The following is a 20,458-nucleotide window of genomic DNA, read 5'->3' on the forward strand; positions in this document are numbered from 1 at the left end:
TAAAGTTAAAAGCACCTGTAGCTGCTTTGTTGTTGTAATTATACTCCGCTAATATAGTTTGGAGATAAATGTGTTTCCCTTACACATTTGTTAGTTGTGCAAAGTGTACTGGTTTTCTTTGTCTTAAGAAAACTACTTGCAGGGCCAGCTGATGCAGTTACCTCGTCATTAGTTATTTTATACAACATCGAGCGGTGTTTTGTTACATCTTGGTTTATCCCATATATTACGCCTATTCAATATTTCACAAATAGACACATGTCATTTTTAATCTGAGAAATCAGTAAATCCTACCATAAGATGCATTTAATACAAAAACCTATTTAGGTACACCCCGTGTTCGCATCAAATACCTTTCTAATCCTAATAGAGAAAGCGAGTAATGAATTTTGTGCTTTTATACTCTCAAGCCTGTCTCAGTTGTAGATAATGTAGTTAGACAGGCCGACCAGTTGGTAATATCACCTGCAGCTATCCACCCACATACAATTGACAAAGACACACACTGTAACAAATCTGTAACATTTTAGTCCAAGAGGAATATTTTGACCTGAAGTTCCTTAAGTTAATGGGTAGAGAAATGTATCATATGTGCTTGCGCATTTAGCTCTACACACAATTTGCTTGAGAGAAAAATTACGCTCAATTTCTAATTAAGAACCCAATTTAATGCCACGAATGCACTGTATACCAATATCAGATCAGTTCAATTGGTCTTTAGCTTGAGGAAACACATCATCAATATGTACTTTGATACTTCCTATATGTAAAGGTAAATCGTCGTACACATACACAGGGGCGTAGGTTTAGAATTCAGATTCCGTTATATATGTATTCCAGTTGACAATTAGCGCTCCTTTTGTCCAAGTATCACCTCAAGTGGAACAATCATGTGCAGTAGAAGATTCAGACTACTAACATTTGTTTCAATTACATCAACTCATGACATGTCTGGTACACACCTACTAAGTCAACACCCACGCACTTAAAAGTAGAATCAAACGCTACATCGTGCAACATGAACTGGAAACCAAGAAACTGAGAAGACACTGAATTGCTTTCACGAAATATATATGCTGAGTCTCTACAGCCATGCACACTGTGAACGAAGCCGTTGCAGGGCCAGCAAGACTTCAAGGTATCGTTCGCCGTTGATATTTCTCAAATTCTCTTGGGAATCTTCGGTATAAGATACTGACATATTAATCCTATTTTCGCTGACACATGATACAAAAGATATTAAAATCTGCGAGGTTGATGAAACTACTTTATTGCGCATTAAAGTTATCTATTCCGAAAATCGATGCGTGGGTGGCTCAATGTTTCGTCAACTGTGCTTAATAGATTTGAAAGATTTCTTAGAAAATATTGTTTATAAGATTCTAAATCCAAGCCAAGATAAAAGTGGGCAAATTTTATATAATTTCCAGACAGTGTGAGGTGCTCGGGATGTATAGACACTCTTAAAAACAAACCCGCATAGACCAACATGTTCAATACTACGTTCAACTGCATATGCATATTTCCTTGAATCTGATTGATACACGGGTGAAACTTTAAGTTAGCATGGTCACGTGTTCTGTGGTCATAACGATTACGGATTGCGCGCGTACGTCCACGAAAGGGGCGTTCCGGTGAGTACCACCGTGTGCTCTTATCATTGCTCAGCACCTCATTATCACAGACTGAAAATGTTTACAGATTCTGTCATGTGGAGTTCTCCCCATTCTGCCAGTATTGCTTTGGTCAGCTGTCCAAGTGCCTGTGAGGTATGTTCACCCCACAGATGCCCTATCGAGTTCATCCCACAGATGCCCTATCGAGTTCATCCCACAGATGCCCTATCGAGTCCATCCCTCAGATGCCCTATTGGGTTCATCCCCCAGATACCCTATCGGGTTCATCTCACAGATACCCTATCGAGTTCACCCCCCAGATGCATGCCCTATCGGGTTCATCCGCCAGATGTCCTATCGGGTTCATCCGCCAGATGTCCTATCGGGTTCATCCCACAGATGCCCTATCGAGTTCATCCCACAGATGCCCTATCGAGTTCATCCCACAGATGCCCTATCGGGTCTGCATCCGAAGACCTGGATCGCCATGGCAAAACATTGCTAGTTTGAATTAAGAAGGAAGTCAACAGTGTAGCAAGCTGTGTTTGGTGTAGTGTTGCTGTGTGGAAACATGTCCCCCTCTCGTCAGAAGGATATGGTCGATGACTTGCTGTCAGATCCCCCTGAACCACCACCAAGGCAAATCTTGGCTATGGCTCCACATCACATTCCCGCCACCGAATCGGTCGAACTGTCGAACTGCAACACGTTCATTTCGATGTTGGTAGACACGCTGTCTTACATCTCGGCGTTGGAGAAGTAAGCATGACTCATCCATGACTCAGCCAGTTTAATGTCCATACCTCTTTTGTGTTGTTCATTTGTCGATGCAAACACCTCAATACAGGGACAAATTTACCTATGTTTGGTCTAATTCCAACCTGACTACTGATCGTTTAGTCCGGTACCCTTCTCAAACAATTAGCATGTCGCTGACGTAGTTAAAAGACCCGAATGTAGCGATCTTACGCAGGGGTGGTGACCCTTTGTCAACCACCTCGGGCGATCGTTTGTTGAATTGAGGCGGGTATATCGACCCCATGAGCACGATACGGTGCTCTGGTGTACGTTGAAAGGACGTGCGACTGGTAACTGGGATCTCCAGCTTGTGGCGATTTTGAGATGATGCGATTGGCAGTACTCAGTCTCGGTATTTTCAAACTTCAAAATGCTGACTGCCATTTGACCTTCTATAGTTAGTGTCACGGCACATGGTAATCTCAACTTGCACGTGCATTCTGCTTTCAATTCACTTCCCATTACATTTCAGTGCAGTCTCATAACATTTGCTGTATAAGGCCGCAGCAGGTGAAATTGGTTGCGTTTGTGCATTACTCCAGTTAACGAACGTCACTAAAATCGTTCAATCTTTTGCATTTGTATTGGATGATACATGACTAAACAAAATCACCATTTTTATTATCTCCTATATGCGTTTCTTATTTTGTTTTTGAAGGAGTGTATTGTAGGAGTGAGTGAGTGAGTTTAGTTTTACGCCGATTTTAGCAATATTCCAGCAATATTACGGCAGGGGACACCAGAAATGGGCTTCATACATTGTACCCATATGGGGAATCGAACCCGGGTCTTCGGCGGGACGAACAAACGCTTTAACCACTAGGCTACCCCACGGCCCAGTATTGCAGTATGTAGCTACTACCGATGATCATGCCAGTGACTGTTCATGCGCTCCTTCCGTTGATTCCATCATGTAGTCATTGATTAACCAGGTCTTCTGGGTAAACAAGAAGAATCAGTTAACGTTCGGATGACACAAGTATAGATGTGCATACCATCACGTTTATGTTGGGGTAAAAAGGGAATAGTTTTATTGACAAGGTGCACTTTTGTTGTAACACTCAAACACATAGTCTGATTATTGTTATTCAGACTACTAATTCACTTAATTATCATGTTGACTTCTTATATGTGATATAATCACGTGGATAAATACCTTTATTGTCACGAGTTACTGCAAGAATAAACATTGAAGAAGAAGCCAAGATGTGGCCTTAAAAATATTCAGAAGGAAACGGACATCTTAATATAACAAATACCATTAGACTGTTGACATTTCGTTTTATAAATATATCCTGGAAGTTGAATCGAACATTTATTTCGCAAACGTGTCTGTGAAATGTAATGATATGGCGTCAGATTCTAACGTAACATTTGCAGAGATCCTTTCTACTGCGTATTTGTTTCTGCGTATTCTCCATTTCAGTTATGTTACTGTATCTCAGCTTGTCTCGAAGGTAGGTATCTACAGGCCTTGGGTGTTTATCCAATGGTACAGTGCTGACACACCATGAAACATAATCTACGCCAATTTCCAACTCACAAAGAAACGTTCCTGACAAGGGTCGCACCGTCTCCGCCTTCTTTTTTGCAAAAGTAAAACAAGGAATAACATGTTTTTACTTTGGTAAGGAATAACATGTTTTTACTTTGGGACATGCATCTATAAATATTCTATTTATGATTGTTCAATCGCTGCAAAAGCGTTTATCCACCTCCAGGGTGAAATGACGTGAAATGACTTTGAAGCTTCCGAAGGTTCTGCTCTGTTCTGACAACTCCCCATTTCCTTCATACTTCGCACCCTAGGGATCCTGCAATATGGAGCTGTTCAGGAGCAATACAGTGCTGTTGAATATTGCAAACAAATCACAGATACTTCATCTTTATTAATCAAACATCGCCATCGCGAAACTACAAACAGGAACGTAACCCATCTGTGACCATAATAGATCTGACTAGAATTCCCATTGGCTGTTTCTCCAGACAGCACAGACAGAAGAGGAGAAGTTTGTTTGCACTACTTCTTGAACACTGAATGAGAAAAAACATCCTTATCATTAAACTTTCCGGATAGTCATGTGAAATTGTCTTGTTTCGCCGACCCGTGTCCCATGTTTATATCCAATATATCTTTATACCGATACATCCGTGACAATCAGTGTTATAATTGGTCTTCAGCAACCCAGGTTTGTCGTAAGAGGCTGCTGATGTCTTCGTGTCCCAATTGAGTAGATCGCTGTTCATCATGTCAGTCACGTGATTGTCTGGTCCAGACTCCATTGTTTACAACTTGATGTTGTGATGGGTATGATTCTAGTACATCTGCAGCTCTAGTTTTCAAGTCGAGTGGCGATGTGTCGGGAAGAATTGGAAACTTAAACAAGCAAAGGTTAAATTTTTGAAAAACCCATCGGGATGGCCAAACTACCATCTAATACTAGTAGCAGTGTTCTTAGTGACATTTCAGAGAGCAAACTGCAGCGGATCAAATAGTTAACAGCACTCTCATTTATCGTGGAATACGATCACGTTGTCGCTTGGATTCATAGTCTAAATGTATGGAAGCTAAGCTAAGATCAGCCAGTGTCACATGAATATCAATGTTATGAATAAAATCAGTGATTAATTCTTTTGTTGAACATGATTTTATCATTATCATCTGGATTAAGTCGGTTTGATTGAATACGATGTGCGGACATCGCAAAACTGTCCTTTATCTGCAGGCTTGATTAAGTAGGAGGGAGATTATTTCAGGGTTTTTTAATGCCAAGCTCTTTAAAACTACATTTTGTAGTTTTTGAATGTGCCAAGGGAATATGTCACCTCATTAAAGATATACCAAATTGAATTATTTTCAACTGTCCTGGTACTTGAAAGGTAACACTGTTACAAAACGTGTGTAGGAGGATGTCTCTGGCAGTTTTATCTTCACGCACAATGAAATATCTTGCATATTTATGTATTTACAAGGATTTCTTTGCTGTAATAAAAACTGTTCGACCGTAAACTAATATTTCATGAAATATTCTGCAAAAGAAATATTTCAAAGCGGTGTTTTGAAAGTGAAAAAATTTACTCGTATTTGAAGACGACGTGTTTTGAATAGTCTTTAATTCTTCTCGTAATATCTACTTTAGTCACATTGCTGATGTCGAATTTTCACTCGAAAGCTTTGTCAATATCTGTCATTATCAGCAGTAATCCTAAGAACAGACAATACATACGACAAAACAATTGGATACATATATATTGCAGCATGGTATTGTTATTAATAACATCCTTCTTGAATTAATTGAGAGAGAGTGTGAACGTGAATACACTAACAGTGACACCGTCATCTAATCAAGAGGACAAGTAAAGTGAATACATTAACAGTGACACCATCATCTAATCAAGAGGACAAGTAAAGTGAATACATTAACAGTGACACCGCAATCTAATCAAGAGGACAAGTAAAGTGAATACATTAACGGTGACACCGCCATCTAATCAAGAGGACAAGTAAAGTGAATACATTAACAGTGACACCGTCATCTAATCAAGAGGACAGGTAAAGTGAATACATTAACAGTGACACAATCATCTAATCAAGATGACAGGTAATGTGAATACATTAACGGTGACACCGTCACATGACCAAGATGAGAGGTATTGTGAATACATTAACAGTGACAACGTCATCTAATCAAGATAACAGGTAATGTGAATACATTAACAGTGACACCGCCATCTAATCAAGATGACAGGTAATGTGAATACATTAACAGTGACACCATCATCTAATCAAGATGACAGGTAATGTGAATACACTAACAGTGACGCCGTCATCTAATCAAGAGGACAGGTAATGTGAATACATTAACAGTGACACCGCCATCTAATCAAGATAACAGGTAATGTGAATACATTAACAGTGACACCGTCACATGTCTAACCAAGATGACAGGTAATGTGAATACATTAACAGTGACACCGTCACATGACCAAGATGACAGGTAATGTGAATACATTAACAGTGACACCGTCACATGACCAAGATGAGAGGTAATGTGAATACATTAACAGTGACACCGTCACATGACCAAGATGACAGGTAATGTGAATACATTAACAGTGACACCGTCACATGACCAAGATGACAGGTAATGTGAATACATTAACAGTGACACCGTGATCTAATCAAGAGGACAGGTAAAGTGAAAACATTAACAGTGACACCGTCACACCGTCGTCTGACCAAGATGACAGGTAATGTGAATACATTAACAGTGACACCGTGACATGACCAAGATGACAGGTAATGTGAATACATTAACAGTGACACCGTGATCTAATCAAGAGGACAGGTAAAGTGAAAACATTAACAGTGACACCGTCGTCTAATCAAGAGGACAGGTAATGTGAATACATTAACAGTGACACCGTTGATCTAATCAAGAGGACAGGTAAAGTGAATACATTAACAGTGACACAATATGTACACAATGACTGTGATACAATCACATTGTTGACTGGTCAGATATACTTCTTGCCAAAACCCCTTTATATCAGCACAATATATTTCGCTCTTCAGGTGTACAATGAAATCTGAGTCAGCTTTCAACTCAGCTTTCATTGTACACCTGAAGAGCCGTTGAATTCGAACATTGCCCATCTACCATTTATGAGCCTCCTTACAGTCATTCCTTCATGTTACATCCATGCTTCAGTATTTCATCCGAGGTCGATCTTACTTTCATTCCATACCATTCACCTCTGTTACTTCCATTGACATGTTTTTAGATCAGTTTTTAATCCATGAATTGAACTACCCATGATTCGAGATTGTTGAATTAGCAAACCGTTCATTTATTTTGATGCCATCCATCCGTCCACAAGAGTGGTGCAAGTTGCCACAGCAAGAACAGTAACATCTTTACTGGAACGAACCGTCATGTTGAATGAATCCAGATGCTGAGGTTAAATTTGATTACATCGAGAGATATACATTGTCGACTTGAGTGACATTCGGCCATATCCCTATAGCATACTCATTCAAGCCGAGGAAAATAAGAAGGAGGGACACAATTCTAAGGGGAAATTGTGCTCCAAGAAGGATGACATTTTTAAAGAGGTTGCCATGGAAGTATGTGCAGAGTTAAGGTTTTGATCAATTTGAAACGTTATATAAACTGTCCTCCTCTGGACATCGATTGACGTTTGGTGTAGAGTGTATTATCAAATTATCACGGCGCAGTTGCAAAAACGACATACAATCATAGGTAGTGATCACCTTTTTAAATGATAATAGATTTCTCTGGTTACTTTTTTATTTGAAAAGGGCATTTTGCTATTTTCGCCATCCCGATGAGGGTTTTTTAAATTTAACCTTTGCTTATTTAAGTTTCCAATTCTTCCCGACAAATCGCCACGATGGAGAGGAAAGAAATTATGTTTGCGCCCACTGAATAGTCCCTTGTCAATCGATTGAAGCATATTAGTGTCAGGCTCAATAAGACATTTGCAATGACAGTGAATGACATCATTGACATAGAATACATGCTGTTCTGAATATATGCCATCCGTGCCAAATGAAACGAATGCCCGATACATATTTCCAGTTGAATAACTCCACATCTGACAAAATTGAGACGATCATATCAATGGTTTAAAAAAACAATTTAAAACATTATTGATGCCTCAGCACCTGCTGGTAGCCACAGACCTTAAGAACTGTAGTCTTCAACAAGAAACCTTAGAGTGAAAGTATACACTGCCTCTTAACCTTGTTCTCTTGGAGAATGGATCTGCCAGTGGGTTAATTGAGGCGAAAAGCAACAACCTTTCGTGATCTATGACATTTAAGTTTCAATGCCGAAGGAGAGTTAGACCAGACACGAATTAAATCAAGAAAATTAGACAAGCCTCTTTGCTCTTGTAACTTTAATTCCCTTGGCCTTTTTAAGTGCTGTAATGCCCAAAGCAACATCGGTGAACCCTGGTCATCAAATGGTTATCTCTGACCTTTACTGTCTGACCCCTGGGACAGGTGCTGGACAGTTCGGCCAATGACGGCCAAATATATTTTCTGTGTAAGAAACGGTTTTGACATTTTGATGGTTTCATATCATGGATAAAACAGAATACACATCAAGGGTCGAGGGTTATGAGAGCCTGGTCATTTGAATTATGTAACTGTCAGTGAATACGACACAAAGTGAAATGTACTATATTTATTCTTTTCATAATACAAGCCTTTTAGCAAAAGGTGACCTTTCAATATACATTTACAGAATATCGATAACATTACAATAAGATTAACTGTTAATATAATCTGATCACATATATTTTAAAGTTGTTGAAACTATAGTATAAGTATATGATTTAATTAAAGAAATATTGAATTGTTTGCATGTTTTCATTACTACGCCATATTTTATAATGCTGGCAGGTTCAAGGTGGTTCATAATCTGAACGGTTCCTTTTATACAAGGTGATTGTTGCACCCGCTAACCCTGTGTACGGATTGTTCAACATGCAGCAATCTGACCACAACTCTCGGGAGGGACTGAACGATTCTACACTGTAAAGTCGTGTTCGAGTGTCCCAGTTGTATCCTCCAAGAATGAATATCTTGTCGGCAATGGCAGCCGTTCCAAACTCAGCCCTGGGTGTCCTCATTCTGCTGACAATAGTCCACGTGTCTGTTGTTGGTACGTATCTCTCAACTGTGTCCACGCAGACAACACGGCTGTCCACATCCAGAGTAGCACCGCCAACCAAGAACAGAGCACTACCTACTTGCTGGAGATCGGCAAAGAACCGGGGTATTGACAAAGGTGCCCTAACTTCCCACTTGTTTTCGGATGGGAGGAACCTTTCCACGCGACTCGATACGAATTTGGTACCTGCAAAAATAGTGAAGTGATGCCTTTGCACTTGAACTGTATATATACGAAAAGCAATCGAAGTTTCGAAAATATTATTGAAGATACAAGACAAAAGTCATAAATTGGAAAACAATGAGCAACTAGTTGAAATAACGAGACTTTTCGGTCGACAAAAAACATTATGCTTCCAAAGAGGCACCATCAGGCTTTTGTACATATTACATGTAATACGAAAATGTAAAAAAAATCCCCATGTTCTTTCTTTATAGCTCTATTCTTTACCTTTGGTTGACTAAAATCATGTATGAACTGTTATGAAGTTGGAAGTATATCATTTCTTGAAATATGCAATGACACATGGTTACCCGAGTGACCCTCTTGTCCTGGATGACAGATACGTTGCAGGCTCAGGTTAAAGGGAATGATAAAACTAAAATCAATAATGAAATTTAAGCTAAAAACTCCTTTTTTCTTTGAAAAAGAAAACAGCAGAAATAACAAAGTGGGAAAACTACATATTAACTTTTGTTAAAAACACTGTCCATAATAGACAGATCTATTTGGACATGTATATATTTTAGTGAGTCCTGTACTTAAAAAGGAATTATAAAAAATGATGACATTGAAACGAAAATTGGGCCATTTTGCATAATGCAGTCCTAATTTTACTCAAGACGTTTGTTTTTGTGTTTGGTACTCTTTGGCAGTGAAATAAAATTCTTTGAATTGAAACATAACATTATTAGTTTAAATTAAATACCACTGGTCACGGTGTACTGTGTGTCACTTAAATCAATGTGACGTTTGGTTGAAAAAGAAATTACATCAGCAACACATAAATTACCATTAAAAACAAATACGCTACCATGACGTATTCAGATTCAGATAACGTAAAAAACAACAGTAACCAGACACCTGTTTCTTTTACAGAGAATTTGAAAAATGAAAAAAAGGAACTTTCAAACAAGCCATTTACAGTTTATGAGAAATGAGAAAAGATTAGTGATAATATGATATCTGATGACGATATTGATGACAGTAACTTGATATCAGCCCGGACTTAGCTATATCAAGTGTCATATCTGCTCAAAGGATATACCCACTGTGATTTGTCAACACATTTCAATTTTCCTTAACGAGTGCCGTATATGAGAAAGTATCTGTAACACAAACGGAAGATCCGTGTTAGAATTGGTCTTCAGTAACCCATGCTTGGCGTAAGAGGCGACTAACGGGATCGGGTTGTCAGGCTTCCTGACTTGGTTTACACATGTCATTGTATCCCAATGGCAAAGATGATGACACGTGTCATTGTATCCCAATGGCAAAGATGATGACACGTGTCATTGTATCCCAATGGCAAAGATGATGACACATGTCATTGTATTCCATGATCATGATGTCATTCACTTGATTGCGTGGTCCGGACTTGATTATTTATAAACCGCTGACATATAGCTGAAATATTGCTGGGTGCAGCGTTAAATTACACATAAACAAACTTGTTTATTCTACTGTTATGAACACTACGCACAAATGTCCGATACACTGTTTCTGTTCAGTTGGACACTGAGATAGGATTGAACCCTTGCGGTGATGTACTCTCAGTTTCGCAGACTTATTGTTTTACTTTCGGGTTATGATTACCGATCTGGAAAGTTCGTTAATAAAGGTATCCTTTATCCTGCTCATCATGTGATGGAAACATTGGTTTAATGTTGTGTATACCTGTTCTGCATATCCTGACACAGGCTACAAACAGTTTAAAGATACACAACCACGTATTTAAAGAAGTACTTAATCCAAAGTTCGAAATCTTAAAATATAAATGCTTTGTCAAACATTAGCAAATACATACAGGATGCAATGTCTGTGCCCTGATACTGGTGTCTGTTCTCAAGCTACTCATCCATGTTGGAATCTGCAAGTTGCTGCATTAGTCTGTAAGTCTCACGAGGAGCTACTTCCGGTGCTAAGCTGGTTCCTGGCTCCCTTTGCGGGTGCCAACTTGCGATATGCGAGAGACGGGGCCCAGCTTACTTCCGGTACCAGATTTCCGGTGACTAGCGAATATTCAAGAACAAGTTCTGGTTCTAAATTGCGCGTCCGCCAAATATGACTTTATACTAGACCCGACCAGGTTACAAACACGATTGGCTGTCAGAGCTCTTGACAGTCGTAATAGTTGGGAGTGGTTAGATCGGAAATTTGTTATTCCTGCAATGATTATCGGTTCCTTATTGTCAACTGACGACCATGACAACATTGGAACAGGTATGAAACGTTGTTTATCACCGGAAGTACTAAGGTCTCGCAAAGTATACCTACTTACGGGCCCTATACTGCAGAAAAATGATTGACTCATTGGAATGTTACCTGATCCACCTATGGCGTACAATTTCCCATGCATGGCGGCTACAGCCACGCTCCGCTTGGGTGCAGAAATGGGTGCTACTTCCTCCCATTCATCTTTACTTGGAGTATACCGCTCAACAGATGACAGAGATTCCGACTTGTCCACCCGTCCACCTGAAGGAAATATATGCGGTTGTTAAAATCATTGTCAGATGATTCAAAACTTGTAATCCACGCCTGGAAAGGTTAACAGCCATAGGTTATTAAACAGAAGAGAGGAAGCTACTGGTATTTAATGTCAGTCAAAAGGTTACCTGGATTCATAATACATTCTACTCTCATTGCAGCATGTATTTTCAGTTATGCCGGAAGTTGTGGGCAATTTGTGCATTTTCCGGTAAGATAATATTGCACTGGAACTGAGTTTCCATTCTTGTAGATTCGGTCTGTTAAACATTGGGCTCTTTGTTGTTTCACACTGCCCCCAGCAATCCAGATATATGACGGTAGTATGTGATTGAGACCATGATCAACGTCGGAGTATGATGGCACGCAGTTGACCAAACCTGCCCAAACTATCAATAACATTGCCCCGTACAAGTACAGGGGGGTTCTGGGCCAGTCCGAACAGGGAACCCGAACAGGACAGGTGTCACACATAAGACTGCCTGAGGAATATGATAAATACGGTATTTGCTTGTAAGTTGCTTAATTAACTACATTGTCAATTAAAAGTTTCCTATAAGTGCTCGAGTTAGTAGTGGATACGTCTGGAATCCTAGAAGCGCCGCCCTTACAAAACCAAGCAAAAAGTGCGTTTGATGTTATTGCTTCTCGGTATGGAGCCATCAGTATGAGCAACACAATGATGAGATCACCGTATTTTGAATACTGTAATTTACGTAGAGAGCGTGTATTCTATCAGTTTGTGTATGTTCTTCAATTTTTACAGAAATATTTGCGATGTATTTCAGAAAAATTACCCATGCCATTGCATTGACCATCAAGAGAACGACAGTGTAATTCCAAATGCTTGATTTCATCTGACATCACTGGAAACTCGGTTTCTTACTTTAGATTAAATCCAATACAAAGTACGCGGGATTGTGTTTTAGCATTTTATGTAACTTTTGATTGCCTGTGTTATTTCTACAAATGTCAAAAAATCCCCATGTTCTTTCTTTATAGCTCTATTCTTTACCTTTGGTTGACTAAAATCATGTATGAACTGTTATGAAGTTGGAAGTATATCATTTCTTTGAAATATGCAATGACACATGGTTACCCGAGTGACCCTCTTGTCCTGGATGACAGATAACGTTGCAGGCTCAGGTTAAAGGGAATGATAAAACTAAAATCAATAATGGAAATTTAGTTAAAAACTCCTTTTTCTTTGAAAAGAAAACAGCAGAAATAACAAAGTGGGAAAACTACATATTAACTTTTGTTAGAAAAACACTGTCCATAATAGACAGATCTATTTGGACATGTATATATTTTAGTGAGTCCTGTACTTAAAAGGAATTATAAAAATGATGACATTGAAACGAAAATTGGGCCATTTTGCAAAATGCAGTCCTAATTTACTCAAGACGTTTTGTTTTTGTGTTTGGTACTCTTTGGCAGTGAAATAAAATTCTTTGAATTGAAACATAACATTATTAGTTTAAATTAAATACCACTGGTCACGGTGTACTGTGTGTCACTTAAATCAATGTGACGTTTGGTTGAAGAAATTACATCAGCAACACATAAATTACCATTAAAACAAATACGCTACCATGACGTATTCAGATTCAGATAACGTAAAAACAACAGTAACCAGACACCTGTTTCTTTTTACAGAGAATTTGAAAAATGAAAAAAGGAACTTTCAAACAAGCCATTTTACAGTTTATGAAATGAGAAAAGATTAGTGATAATATGATATCTGATGACGATATTGATGACAGTAACTTGATGATATCAGCCCGGACTTAGCTATATCAAAAGTGTCATATCTGCTCAAAGGATATACCCACTGTGATTTGTCAACACATTTCAATTTTCCTTAACGAGTGCCGTGCTATGAGAAAGTATCTCGGTAACACAAACGGAAGATCCGTGTTAGAATTGGTCTTCAGTAACCCATGCTTGGCGTAAGAGGCGACTAACGGGATCGGGTTGTCAGGCTTCCTGACTTGGTTTACACATGTCATTGTATCCCAATGGCAAAGATGATGACACGTGTCATTGTATCCCAATGGCAAAGATGATGACACGTGTCATTGTATCCCAATGGCAAAGATGATGACACATGTCATTGTATTCCATGATCATGATGTCATTCACTTGATTGCGTGGTCCGGACTTGATTATTTATAAACCGCTGACATATAGCTGAAATATTGCTGGGTGCAGCGTTAAATTACACATAAAACAAACTTGTTTATTCTACTGTTATGAACACTACGCACAAATGTCCGATACACTGTTTCTGTTCAGTTGGACACTGAGATAGGATTGAACCCTTGCGGTGATGTACTCTCAGTTTCGCGGACTTATTGATTTTACTTTCGGGTTATGATTACCGATCTGGAAAGTTCGTTAATAAAGGTATCCTTTATCCTGCTCATCATGTGATGGAAACATTGGTTTAATGTTGTGTATACCTGTTCTGCATATCCTGACACAGGCTACAAACAGTTTAAAGATACACAACCACGTATTTAAAGAAGTACTTAATCCAAAGTTCGAAATCTTAAAATATAAATGCTTTGTCAAACATTAGCAAATACATACAGGATGCAATGTCTGTGCCCTGATACTGGTGTCTGTTCTCAAGCTACTCATCCATGTTGGAATCTGCAAGTTGCTGCATTAGTCTGTAAGTCTCACGAGGAGCTACTTCCGGTGCTAAGCTGGTTCCTGGCTCCTTTGCGGGTGCCAACTTGCGATATGCTGAGAGAGACGGGGCCCAGCTTACTTCCGGTACCAGATTTCCGTGACTAGCGAATATTCAAGAACAAGTTCTGGTTCTAAATTGCGCGTCCGCCAAATATGACTTTATACTCAGACCCGACCAGGTTACAAACACGATTGGCTGTCAGAGCTCTTGACAGTCGTAATAGTTGGGAGTGGTTAGATCGGAAATTTGTTATTCCTGCAATGATTATCGGTTCCTTATTGTCAACTGACGACCATGACAACATTGGAACAGGTATGAAACGTTGTTTATCACCGGAAGTACTAAGGTCTCGCAAAGTATACCTACTTACGGGCCCTATACTGCAGAAAAATGATTGACTCATTGGAATGTTACCTGATCCACCTATGGCGTACAATTTCCCATGCATGGCGGCTACAGCCACGCTCCGCTTGGGTGCAGAAATGGGTGCTACTTCTCCCATTCATCTTTACTTGGAGTATACCGCTCAACAGATGACAGAGATTCCGACTTGTCCACCCGTCCACCTGAAGGAAATATATGCGGTTGTTAAAATCATTGTCAGATGATTCAAAACTTGTAATCCACGCCTGGAAAGGTTAACAGCCATAGGTTATTAAACAGAAGAGAGGAAGCTACTGGTATTTAATGTCAGTCAAAAGGTTACCTGGATTCATAATACATTCTACTCTCATTGCAGCATGTATTTTCAGTTATGCCGGAAGTTGTGGGCAATTTGTGCATTTTCCGGTAAGATAATATTGCACTGGAACTGAGTTTCCATTCTTGTAGATTCGGTCTGTTAAACATTGGGCTCTTTGTTGTTTCACACTGCCCCCAGCAATCCAGATATATGACGGTAGTATGTGATTGAGACCATGATCAACGTCGGAGTATGATGGCACGCAGTTGACCAAACCTGCCCAAACTATCAATAACATTGCCCCGTACAAGTACAGGGGGGTTCTGGGCCAGTCCGAACAGGGAACCCGAACAGGACAGGTGTCACACATAAGACTGCCTGAGGAATATGATAAATACGGTATTTGCTTGTAAGTTGCTTAATTAACTACATTTGTCAATTAAAAGTTTCCTATAAGTGCTCGAGTTAGTAGTGGATACGTCTGGAATCCTAGAAGCGCCGCCCTTACAAAACCAAGCAAAAAGTGCGTTTGATGTTATTGCTTCTCGGTATGGAGCCATCAGTATGAGCAACACAATGATGAGATCACCGTATTTTGAATACTGTAATTTACGTAGAGAGCGTGTATTCTATCAGTTTGTGTATGTTCTTCAATTTTTACAGAAATATTTGCGATGTATTTCAGAAAAATTACCCATGCCATTGCATTGACCATCAAGAGAACGACAGTGTAATTCCAAATGCTTGATTTCATCTGACATCACTGGAAACTCGGTTTCTTACTTTAGATTAAATCCAATACAAAGTACGCGGGATTGTGTTTTAGCATTTTATGTAACTTTTGATTGCCTGTGTTATTTCTACATTGTATATTAGATTAAATGAACGCGACACCAGCTTCTGGATCGGTTGAGTAATGAAGAAGTCGTAATTCGAAATCTTTAGATATATGAAAATACAGTTTAGGCAGTGGGCCATGGCAAAGTCTGGAGAGCAAGCAATCATTGTACGCATGGTCATTTAATACAATTGATATATAAATCAAGGACATTTGACCTTTAAAAAAGGAAAACCTAATACAAACGATCCATTTCAGTTGGATAAGGTTCATCACCAGCAACTCCACTACAGCTATATCTGATGTTTGGTAGACTTAATCTGTTTGTGAAATATTTCATGGCCGTCTTCACTTCTACTTTGATATTCGGACAGGGGATCGAAGTCGAGCGTTGTCTCCAGAGATAATTTGCATCTGTCTATACTAAACTAATTAAAAGTCCCGTTGATGCCATGGGCTAGTAATTGAGAAGCTCAAATTAATTTCATTACCCAACATGTATCAAACAACAAAAAAGCAGAAAAGAGCACGCATGAAGCTGCTTCCACTTTGTTAAATAGTCTTTGAACCGACGACATCGGGTTTTGTTGATGATGTACATAGCAGCCTAACATTGCTTCAATTACACCCACGGAAAACATGCTAATGCACATGAAAACATAACAGGTTCAACAATAAAAACATCAGTGGTCAAAAAAACATAAAGATATTTTCATCTACTTCAGTTTATAAGTGAATATGTGACTGAATATGTATTCGCGCGTCTTGGCGAAATAATCGAACCGTATGACGGTGGGGGAACAGTTCACTCATGATATGGAGACCCCAGATCGGGTATCGGGTAAAACTACTGAATATTTTAACCACAAGACTACCCCCATCGTCACACATAAATTCATGAAATACACTTCCCCGTGGAGAGGTCATTATCTAGATTCGACCGAGGCTAAGGCAAACAAAAACTATCCCAACTGCCATATTTCTTCTTTCAAAAATGTCATGTTCGCACAGGTTCACATAAACTTTATAACACTATTATACATCATCTAAAGACAGACAAGGTCTGGTGCAAGTAATGAACGCACAAAGAGATTTTTTTCCATCCTGTAATTACATCACAGGTCGCATTAAACAAGGCTATTAACTTAGGCATCCACGATTAAAGCTGTCAAGACAATAAAGCATCCACGATGAAGAGTATCAACGTCACAAAGCATCAGTGATGGGGCCTGGCAGCATGGAGAGGCACCCACCATTGTAAGATGTCAGCAATATAAGATGTCGAGAACTAAACCTGTCAACACAGTCAAACTCTAACACTGAACCTGTCACCACAGTCAAACTCTAACACTGAACCTGTCACCACAGTCAAACTACCACAGTCAAACTCTAACACTGAACCTGTCACCACAGTCAAACTCTAACACTGAACCTGTCACCACAGTCAAACTCTAACACTGAACCTGTCAACACAGTCAAACTCTAACACTGAACCTGTCACCACAGTCAAACTCTAACACTGAACCTGTCACCACAGTCAAACTCTAACACTGAACCTGTCAACACAGTCAAACTCTAACACTGAACCTGTCAACACAGTCAAACTCTAACACTGAACCTGTCAACACAGTCAAACTCTAACACTGAACCTGTCACCACAGTCAAACTCTAACACTGAACCTGTCTCACCACAGTCAAACTTTAACACTGAACCTGTCACTCACAGTCAAACTCTAACACTGAACCTGTCACCACAGTCAAACTTCTAACACTGAACCTGTCACCACAAGCAAACTCTAACACTGAACCTGTCACCACAGTCAAATCTCTAACACTGAACCTGTCAACACGTCCAAGTCAACACGGTCCAAGTCTAACACTGAACCTGTCACCACAGTCAAGCTCTAACACTGAACCTGTCACCACAGTCAAACTCTAACACTGAACCTGTCAACACAGTCAAACTCTAACACTGAACCTGTCACCACAGTCAAACTCTAACACTGAACCTGTCACCACAGTCAAACTCTAACACTGAACCTGTCACCACAGTCAAACTCTAACACTGAACCTGTCAACACGGTCCAAGTCTAACACTGTCAACCTGTCAACATAGTCAAACTCACAACCCTAACACTGAACCTGTCAACATGGTCCAAGTCTAACACTGAACCTGTCAACATAGTCAAACTCTAACACTGAACCTGTCAACATAGTCAAACTCTAACACTGAACCTGTCAACATAGTCAAACTCTAACACTGAACCTGTCAACATAGTCAAACTCTAACACTGAACCTGTCAACATAGTCAAACTCTAACACTGAACCTGTCACCACAGTCAAACTGAACCTCCTGAACACTGAACTTGCCGTCAAACGCTACCGGAACCTGTTATTACAGGTCAGGCTTCTAACACTGAACCTAAGTCACCACAGTCAAACTCTCTAACACTGAACCTGTCAACACAGTCAAACTCTAACACTGAACCTGTCAACACAGTCAAACTCTTAAACATCACCACAGAACCTGTCAACACGAGTCAAACTCTAACACTGAACCTGTCAACACAGTCAAACTTTAACACTGAACCTGTCAACACAGTCAAACTCTAACACTGAACACTGTCACCACAGTCAAACTCTAACACTGAACCTGTCACCACAGTCAAACTCTAACACTGAACCTGTCAACATAGTCAAACTCTAACACTGAACCTGTCACCACAGTCAAACTCTAACACTGAACCTGTCACCACATAGTCAAACTCTAACACTGAACCTGTCACCACAGTCAAACTCTAACACTGAACCTGTCACCACAGTCAAACTCTAACACTGAACCTGTCAAGACGGTCCAAGTCTAACAACAAACATGTCAACACAGTCAAACTCTAACACTGAACCTGTCAACACGGTCCAAGTCTAACAACAAACATGTCAACACAGTCAAACTCTAACACTGAACCTGTCACCATAGTCAAACTCTAACACTGAACCTGTCAAGACGGTCCAAGTCTAACAACAAACATGTCAACACAGTCAAACTCTAACGAAAAATACATGTCAACACAGTCAAGCCCTAACGCTGCCAAGCTCCAAAATCAAAACCCGTCAACACAGTCAAGCTCTAACACTGAACCTGTCAACACGGTCAAGCCCCAAATGCTGTGAAGCTCTAACAACTGAACTTGAACCGGGCACCTCTAACAACTAAGCTCGTCGACAGTCAAGCTCTAACAAATATACCTGTCAACTCAGGTAACGTCACCTGTCACCCGGGTCAAGTTTTACAAGTAAACCTACCAACACATCGAGGCTTTGGAGACTGAACTTACTTTGTTTGTTTGTTTGTTTTTTGTTGTGTTTTTTTAACGCAGCACTCAGGAAGGTTCAAGCTGTATGACAGTGGGATGTAAATAATCGAGTCTGAACACGACAACTCAGGGAACCCGACCACGCAACCCCCTTAGCCGCCTCTTACAATCATGCGTTGCTGAAGACCCATTCTGACCCGGAGTTTAACAAGCTGTCAGCGTAGCTGTGCTTTAACAACTCATTGATTAACCGTGTCGAAGTTTAGGGCACTAAATAGAATTAGGCTACAAACAGCGTGTCATTGCAGTGTGTACGACTCGTCCCGTCAGTACCAAGTTTTACGACTCAACCAGTCCGTATAATGAAGATTGTACAACCGAATATGTAAAGGTTGTGAGGTTTAGGCGCGAAACCTTTCTATAACGCAAAGTTTGTATGTCTAAACCTGCAAAAGATAGAGACTTTTACGATTCAACCTGTGAATGTAGAAAAACAAACTTTTTCTGCCCAATAGCGTGAAGAGTCATAACAAATCAGTCTTTCAACTGTATACGTAAACGCTTCTAACTGAAGGATGCTAACTAGCAACTGAATAACACATCCCTGACTAAGCATAAGAGAATGTGTACCCACCTATCAGGTCTCCAGACATCTACACTACAAACCCTAATGAGCGAGAAGTTGAAATCGACATTTTACAACATTTTGGCAACCTGACAGTTTCCACAGTTCAGTGAAGATACCTGCAAAGCCGCGCACGCACGCATGCACGCACGCACACACACGCACTTCTTGCTGCCACAACCCCCAACCTCTTTGGAAATGAAACAACAATATAATATTTCCAGGCATAGGTCCATTTCGTAATGCAGACATCAAGAATTTAAATGTATTTAAATGACACTCTCTTTGACATAACCATCATTTGAATTTAAAGAGTTTCTAACTGGCCCCAAAGGTTTAATAACCATTACTAAAATGGTTACAGTGATACTAGAAATAGCTTAACCAATTCATTGTATTTAATGACGTTCCACTCACACACGGGCATATCCACACACACCGAGTCCAGCTCCTGTAACTCGACTTCACAC

At 39.8% G+C, this 20,458-nt stretch overlaps 2 protein-coding genes across 2 annotated transcripts in view; both read right to left on the minus strand.

Annotated features, from left to right (window-relative positions):
- Positions 1-8,645: 8,645 nt before the first annotated feature.
- LOC124255851 (kelch-like protein 28) lies at positions 8,646-14,976 on the minus strand. Its single transcript, XM_046689796.1, has 3 exons — positions 14,943-14,976; positions 11,663-11,815; positions 8,646-9,304 (listed from the first exon to the last, which is right to left on the minus strand). The coding sequence occupies exons 1-3, from the start codon at positions 14,974-14,976 to the stop codon at positions 8,850-8,852; spliced, it is 642 nt and encodes a 213-aa protein (XP_046545752.1). The 3' UTR covers positions 8,646-8,849.
- Positions 14,977-15,017: 41 nt separating this feature from the next.
- LOC124255852 (kelch-like protein 20) overlaps positions 15,018-20,458 on the minus strand; it is a 106,391-nt gene continuing 100,950 nt past the window's right edge. Inside the window, exon 5 of the mRNA XM_046689797.1 lies at positions 15,018-15,094. Within this exon, the coding sequence (XP_046545753.1) occupies positions 15,018-15,094 (77 nt within the window). The remainder of the gene's footprint in view (positions 15,095-20,458) is intronic.

Source organism: Haliotis rubra, unplaced genomic scaffold, assembly GCF_003918875.1.
Source record: "Haliotis rubra isolate DU_JTF1 unplaced genomic scaffold, ASM391887v1 Scf61, whole genome shotgun sequence".
Lineage (NCBI taxonomy): Eukaryota > Metazoa > Mollusca > Gastropoda > Lepetellida > Haliotidae > Haliotis > Haliotis rubra.

Coding starts and splice junctions, on each gene's coding strand:
- LOC124255851 (XM_046689796.1), bottom strand. CDS start 14,976: ATGCATGGGAAATTGTACGCCATAGGTGGATCAG. Junction 11,816..14,942: donor GTACGCCATAGGTGGATCAG/GTAACATTCCAA, acceptor TATTTCCTTCAG/GTGGACGGGTGGACAAGTCG. Junction 9,305..11,662: donor GTACGCCATAGGTGGATCAG/GTAACATTCCAA, acceptor CTATTTTTGCAG/GTACCAAATTCGTATCGAGT.